General features: G+C 50.6%; 1 protein-coding gene across 1 annotated transcript; it reads left to right on the forward strand.

Annotated features, from left to right (window-relative positions):
- Nucleotides 1-285: 285 nt before the first annotated feature.
- TNNC1 (troponin C1, slow skeletal and cardiac type) lies at nucleotides 286-6,157 on the forward strand. The gene is made up of 6 exons (XM_042823552.1): nucleotides 286-386; nucleotides 3,891-3,921; nucleotides 4,096-4,242; nucleotides 5,060-5,174; nucleotides 5,278-5,414; nucleotides 5,982-6,157. Exons 1-6 carry the CDS (start codon nucleotides 363-365, stop codon nucleotides 6,011-6,013), a joined length of 486 nt encoding a protein of 161 aa, XP_042679486.1. The 5' UTR covers nucleotides 286-362; the 3' UTR covers nucleotides 6,014-6,157.
- Nucleotides 6,158-7,257: the final 1,100 nt, after the last annotated feature.

Consider the following 7,257-nt stretch of genomic DNA (forward strand, 5'->3'; position numbering starts at 1 on the left):
TTTGCAGCCCCGGCTGAACGCAGAAGGCGCGGGGAACGCTCCCGATTTGCCCCCGCCCCGCTGCTTGGCGCAGCGGCGTGCCGCACGTTTACCCGGCTCCTCCAAGGACGTCGTCCCGGGCCCCAAAGCGAGGGGCCAGGCTCCGGCTGCCCGCGCTATGCAGCGGGGCCGGCCGGCCCGTCGCAAGCCGGCACGGTGCCACGCAGCCCAGGCACGCGGCGAGACGCTGCTGGGGGCCGGGCCGCGGTGGGCTGGCGCATCCCGTCACTGGCCACTGCCCCCTATATCAGCGGGGCCGGCGGGGCGACGGCTGCAGAGCGTGTCCGTGACGCCCCCCGGCCCCTCGCCCTCCCTTCCCAACCATGGATGACATCTATAAGGCGGCGGTGAGTGCCTGCCCGGGACTGGGATGCTGGGGAGGAACGGGACGAGAACGAGGTGTGGGCAGTGGGCAGCGTGGATTACGGGGCGCCGGCGGGCGGCTCGGCTGGAGTCGCGTCCTGTCGTCTGAGTGAAGCTCCCAGCGCTGAGGTGTTCCGAACCTCGGCCAAGTGGAAGGGGCGGCTGCTGGCTGCGGTCACATCCCGGCAAAGCAGCAGTTTCCCACAAAACAAGCATGATTTGCATGGGTTGAAAGATGATTTGCATGAGTTCAACCTCACCCTCTCATTTCTGGAGCTTTACAATCCTTAGCGCCGTTGCTTAAGATCCCCCCCCCCCTTCCTCGGCGGAGTGTTTTTCGGTGGGACTTTTAAAATCTCTCTGCTTTGGCCGGTGTTTCTAAATGGCCCCCTCCGCTCTGTCGCTGCTACCCCCTGTTGTCTGCTGCGCAGGAATCCAGGCTGGAAAGCAGGCTCTCTGGGAATGCAGAGCATCTCGGCAGCTGCACGCAGCGCTTGCCCTGCACACCCGGAGCGCTCGGGTCCATAATAAGCTCAGTGCATCATTTTGTAATTTAGACAGAGAGTGTTATGCGGGTGTGATAAGGATGAAAATAGATTCTGGATTGTGTGAATCACTACAGTGTACCCGGAGTTAAAATACTCTACTGTGTGCCCGCAGTGTAAGAACTTTGGGGCGATTTGTTTTTATTTTTTTTTTTAACGTAGAGTTGGCCAGGTTGAAAAATACATCCTACAATTACAACTCCAAGAGGGTTAGGGGGAAAAAAGACATTGCTTGGTGAAACAAAATTGAGGGAAAGAAGATGCTGACGCCCTTCCCAGGATCCGGATAGCATGTGAGGAATGAGCTGGGTAGTGCATGGCAATGTGCTGAGTGCCCTGAGGAGCAAGCGAAAGGGAAAAGAATGTGCCCTGTAAAATCAGTTGAAATCCAGCCCCTATAGTTTAGCTTTTTAAATAGTTATGTTTTGCCACGGAACAGGTCCTTGCTGTATTGTTTAGAGACTTCATGCACAAATTAGGAAGAAAGCCTGGGGTGCCTTTCCACCCCAAAATGGGCAAAAATCCACGGTGATGGTCATCTCTAGCTGAAGCCTGTGGGTTTCAACCCAAACCTCCTCTGCGGACACCCAAAGCAGAGTCCTTGACCTGAGAAATGTGTTGGTGGGCTGTGACTGGGAGCTGCCAGTGTAAAGTCAAAAGGAGAAGAGGCAAAACATGGTTGAAATTGATAGCTTTTTCATGAGTCTGTTCCCAAGATTTTAACTGTAGAAAAACATGTCTCTGGCAAAATAACTAAGATCTTAAACTTCTCCTGCCCAACTTCAAATGGAAATGTGAGATGAAGAAAGGAGCTGAAAAAGCAAAATCCTGTGGGATGGGTGCCTGCCTTTACAGAGAGCAGCAGGAAAAAGCCATTTCCCAAGGAAGCAGCAGAGGAGAAAAAGGGAGAAAGCTGTGAACAGCATCTGTGACCAGAGGGCGCAATGAACAGCTTGGGAGAAAGCTGTGTAGTAAAAGCATCACAAAAGCATCACATTCCATCCAGCACAGCTCCACATCCATAGTCCTGTAGAAATCCAACATGCAGTAGTCAAAAAAGGTTTGGAAGTAAGGATTTGTTATTTGCTGCATATATTAATGGCAGCAAACCTTTGAGGGTATATACCAACATTATATCCATGTTGAATTCACCTGGTGCAGCCGCAGAACCCGGCGGGATTTTGTCTTGCCCACTCATGTCTAGATAAGGGTGTGCAAGCACAAGGCTATTTTGGGAGCATTTTTCAGCTCTGTTGAGCGGTTCTAAGTGTGTTGCTGGGGACAAGTGTCAGGATAACAGGCTGAGGGGACGCATACCAAAAGCCTGGGAACAATCACAGGGCTCATCTTTATCTCTAGCACCTCTTTCATCAGGGCTTATAAATAGCGAACGCTGCCAGGGGGTCAGGTTACCCAAGTGGCCGTGGCCATCGGCTGAGCTGCCCAAATGATGCCTGCGTAGGGCTTGGGGCTCTTCCTGCTGCTCTTGGCAGGGCCTTCTCACCCTGTGAGCTGGATAGGGCTCTCTCCCAGTTCTTGCTAAGATAAAGCACTTTCCCTGCATCTTGCTGCAAGCAGGAAGGGTTTCCAGTTGTTGTTTGTTTTTGTCTTTGCCAAAGTACTGCTTTTCGGGTGAAAAAATATCAGCCTTGCTTCCAAGACAGAGTGCTGCAGGGTTGAGGGGTTCTGCTTCTACCCAAACACAGTGGGAATCAGTGTGGGGAGTGTTAGAGGCAGTGGGGGAGGGATAAGTCACTGTAATGGATGTTACCAAGGGGGCAGGTGGGTATGGCAGTGGGTCAGGAACAAAGCCCACGGCATGGCGGTGCACTCCAAGAGGATCCGAAAGAAATGCACTTCACAAGGATCTGGTTTCTGATTCTTCTTTGCTCTCCTCATCAATTTTCATTAATTCCTGCTAATTAATAAGCTCCCACTGGTGGATGGTGGGGGTTAGGACTGGATAGATGAGTGGGGTAGGACTTGGGAGCAATCTACCAGCTCTGAGTGCCTGCAGGGACCGTTTCTTCCAGCTGCTCCCATCTGCCTCAGTTTGTTTCCACATTCCAGTGCCCAGGTTCTGGGAACAGTGGTGACTGCAGCCTGCTCCTCATGCACAATTACCTGTCTTTGGCACATCCCCATTTCATCCCAAAAGCCCATTTTGCTTGAGGTGCTTACACAGACCAAAGAGTCTACACAGATGCTGAGTATTTGGGCCGTATTGTTAAATCAATTATAGAATCATAGAATGGCTTGGGTTGGAAGGGACCTCAATGTTCACGAATCTCCAACCCCCTGCCACATGCAGGGCTGCCAACCTCCACATTAAATACCAGACCAAGCTACCCAGAGCTCCGTCCAACCTGGCCTTGAACACCTCCAGGGATGGACGGGGCATCCACAGCCTCTCTGGGCAGCTGTTCCAGCACCTCACCACTCTCATAGTAAAGAACTTCCCCCTCAATCCAACCTCAATCTTCCCTCCTTCAACTTAAAACCATTTCCCCTTGTCCTGCTATTATCTACCCTTTCCAAGAGTTGACTCCTGTCCTGTTTGTAGGCTCCCTTTAGGTACTGAAAGGCTGCAATGAGGTCACCCCACAGACTTCTCTTCTCCAGGTTGGACAAACCCAACTCCCTCAGCCTTTTTTTGTAAGGGAGGTGCTGCAGCCCTCTGAGCATCTGAAGTAAAATAGGCTGAAGGGAATAGAGGCAGGACCTTTATAAAAATTAATTCTGATGGAGATAGACAAGATCTTAATGCTTTTGATTATTGAATCTATGGCTGAAAACGACTACTGGGAATTGCCTTGGCCATGGGGACAAGGATGTCCTTCCCTCCTCTGATTGGGTCCCAGCCTGTAAGAGAGCAGCACTTGGAGGGTTAGCAATTAGCAGTGATGAGGAATTAAAATGAATTGCTCTGTCTTTCACTTACAGGTTGAGCAGCTGACAGAAGAACAAAAAAATGGTAGGTGCATCTTCAACCTGACATGGCTGCCTGAAGAGGAGCTCCCAGGGCTTTTGACCCACTAGGATCACATCACAGGCAGCTTCTGTGTCCCCTGGGTGTTCTCACAGGGCAAGCCCTCAACCTGGGGCTGCAGCATGGGACAGGACCCACACATCTCCTCTCTCTTCTCAGAGTTTAAGGCTGCCTTCGACATCTTCGTGCTGGGGGCAGAGGATGGCTGCATCAGCACCAAGGAGCTGGGGAAGGTGATGAGAATGCTGGGGCAGAACCCCACCCCCGAGGAGCTGCAGGAGATGATTGATGAGGTGGATGAGGATGGTGAGAGATTTCGGTTTCTTCATTTGAAGCCCTGTCCCTGTGCCCAGTGCTCCGTGCTGCCCATGGGCTTCAGGAAGGATCCACGCTGGGGACAGCACCTGTTGAGAGCTGGGAGCTGGGGTTTTGATGGACACTGAATGCACCCCATGCTTCAGTGTGGTTCCTTTAGGAAATTTCCAAGCTTATAAACACTATAAAAATTATCATGCTGTCATGACCAGACTACTTGAACCGATTTGGAAGCAATTAGTATTGCATAAATGTCACAATTAGATTTCTATCAGCAGGAAGGTCTTTCACTGCTCTAACATATATGGATATAAACACATGTACTGATCAAATCAGTGTGCACATACAAAAGCCACTTTGTGCAGGTTGGAGAGGAATACTGTACTAAGTAACTGGAAAATGTAAAAGTGACCAAAAATCATGTGAAACCTTAGTGTCATTGAAAACAACAGTATTACACTGCTGGTGCAAAAATAGTGCATGAATACCTGCCTGCTGGAGGTTTTATTATTAACGAGATGGACAGGTGCCTCCATGGTAGGAATTCACATTCATCACTGCTTCCGGTCCTGCTTTGCAGTATGTTTGGTTTGCTAGGGCAAAATGACTGCAAAAGGTAAAATAATAACAATAATAATAAAAAGAGTAACGAATTCAGTCCATGTTCAGCCTCTGTTGCTCACTCCAGCCTGCAAGCTGCCTCCTGCCACAGAGCTGCTCTCGGAGTTCTCTCCCTCAGTTCCTAGCAGGTACTTTGTCCTCTCCCTTGGCTTTACCCGCTGTCTGACGGTGTTCATTCTGCACACAGGCAGCGGCACTGTGGACTTTGATGAGTTCCTTGTTATGATGGTCCGGTGTATGAAAGATGACAGCAAAGGAAAAACTGAAGAGGAACTCTCAGATCTTTTCAGGATGTTTGATAAGTAAGAAACATGGCCACAGTACGGGTGACGGGAGAGGTGAGACGGCCTCAGCTCACCTGCCCAGTGTGTGGGTCCCTTCCTAAGCTCTTCTGTTCTCACACAGGAATGCTGATGGCTACATCGATCTTGAGGAACTGAAGATCATGCTACAGGCAACTGGAGAGACGATCACTGAGGATGACATAGAAGAACTGATGAAAGATGGGGACAAAAACAATGATGGCAGGATTGACTATGACGGTAGGAGTCTTTCTTGCCTGAAGTTTGGTTGTGAGTCCTTGAGCAGCTCCCACAGTCTCGGTTGTCTTTGGGGGCAGGTGTGAGCTTGTGCAGGCAGAGCTGGGCAACACGCCTGATCCCATCCTGGGTTTGTATGGAGCTGGGATGATTCTCAGGCTTGTAAAATGTTTGCAAGGATCTGGGCCTCCCTTAACTCCCCACTGATGCTGTACTGCAAGGTTTGCTTTCATTGAGACCTGCCTGTCTGCTTTTGCCACCTAAACACAAGCGTCAGCACTGAAGGGCTCATGTTTTGAATGCAGTGCTGCCAAAATGATCCGCAGACCATTTTTGAGTGGAGTCTGTGGCCGGGGGTGACATTGGGCACTGGTGACATTTCCATCGGCAGGCATGAGGAGCCCTGGCCGTGGCCAGAGGAGTGGTAGCCATCTGCCTGGCCTCTTGTGCATCAGTGAGATGGAAAAAGAGAAAGGGCCATGGAGAACTGCCAAGTGTGTACTATGGCAGCTGTGAAAACACTTCAGTGCCACCTAATAGCCCTCATCTCTGATGTCTCCCCCTTGGCAGAGTTCCTGGAGTTCATGAAGGGAGTTGAATAAATCTGAGGCCAGATGGACAGCCCGAATCTCTGAAACCCCTTCTGCTCTCTGACTCAGCTCCTCGGTTCCATCCCCTGGCTGCCAGCATGAAGACTGAGCGCTAAGAAGGGTGGCCTTAGGGAAAATAAAGCACATTGCTATCAAGTGCCTCTGGTGGTTGTTCCTTGGCAGTTAGGTGAGCACTGCACCTTGGCCACAGGCTCTGAACCAAAGGGGATGCTCCTCGTGGCTGTGGGTGCCTGCCAGGAGCTGCCATTTTGTGTTGCTGCCATGTTGCGTTGCCCCACTGATCGCACCATGGTGAGGGCAGCAGGAACCTGCACTGGTGCCTACTAGTTTAACCAGAGCCCTGGCAACATTTTCATGATCAAACATGAATTAACAACCACTTATTCCATTACTAAAACCCTGGGAAAGGATCATCTCCTTTCCTCCCTGACGTTAAACAACTGTCCCAGAGACATCCCTCCCCCCTTCCCCATCCCGATGGCCACTCTGTGATACATACGAAAGGAAAACTTCTACTCATCTGGAAACACCTCTTTCTTCTCTTACTCTGTGTGGAGCGAGGCAGGTGGCCCTGTGAGGGAGCAGCACTGTAGCACTATGGCTATTTCACACTGAATCTGAATCCCAACATTTTTCCTTTAGAAATCACATCTGTTGCAGGGCATGACCCTGCTACGGTCTTAACAGCCACATTCAGGGTGGCAGCAGGGTCAGGAGGACAAGTGGTGCTGTTTATGGTGCCTTGGGCACCGTCTTCTCTCTCTCCAAGGAAGTGTGGCATTCCTACGGTATTAGCAGCTCCCCCTGCACATAGCTGCCTCCTCCCATCGAATTACATCCCAGCACGGCTCACACATTGTGTTCGTGTTGCTAAAATCAAATGTTTACTCAAGCAAAATAAATATTGGCAGGGCACTGCACCAGTCTGCTCCTGTGCAAGCCCTGCAGGTGCTGCCCTTGACCCCTCGCAGTTCTGAAATATTATCAATTTACACCAAACAGGCTTGAGGTTAAAGCAGCTTAAGTGAGGATGTGAGAAGTATTGTGTTTTTCCTCTGGACAAGGAGCAACAAATGTTTTGCCCAAGCAGGGCTTGTAACATCAAAGGAAACAAAGAAATGCACCAGGGCAGCAGATTTTTTTTCTTGGAGAAGAGAAGGGTCCAGGGAGACCTCATTGTGGCCTTCCAGTACTTGAAGAGAGCATAGAAATAGGAGGGGGAATGGCTGTTTGTG

Source organism: Centrocercus urophasianus, unplaced genomic scaffold (genome assembly GCF_019232065.1).
Source record: "Centrocercus urophasianus isolate 14NV4802_14NV808 unplaced genomic scaffold, USGS_Curo_1.0 seq_22, whole genome shotgun sequence".
Lineage (NCBI taxonomy): Eukaryota > Metazoa > Chordata > Aves > Galliformes > Phasianidae > Centrocercus > Centrocercus urophasianus.

Coding starts and splice junctions, on each gene's coding strand:
- TNNC1 (XM_042823552.1), top strand. CDS start 363: ATGGATGACATCTATAAGGCGGCG. Junction 387..3,890: donor ATGACATCTATAAGGCGGCG/GTGAGTGCCTGC, acceptor TTTCACTTACAG/GTTGAGCAGCTGACAGAAGA. Junction 5,175..5,277: donor CTTTTCAGGATGTTTGATAA/GTAAGAAACATG, acceptor GTTCTCACACAG/GAATGCTGATGGCTACATCG.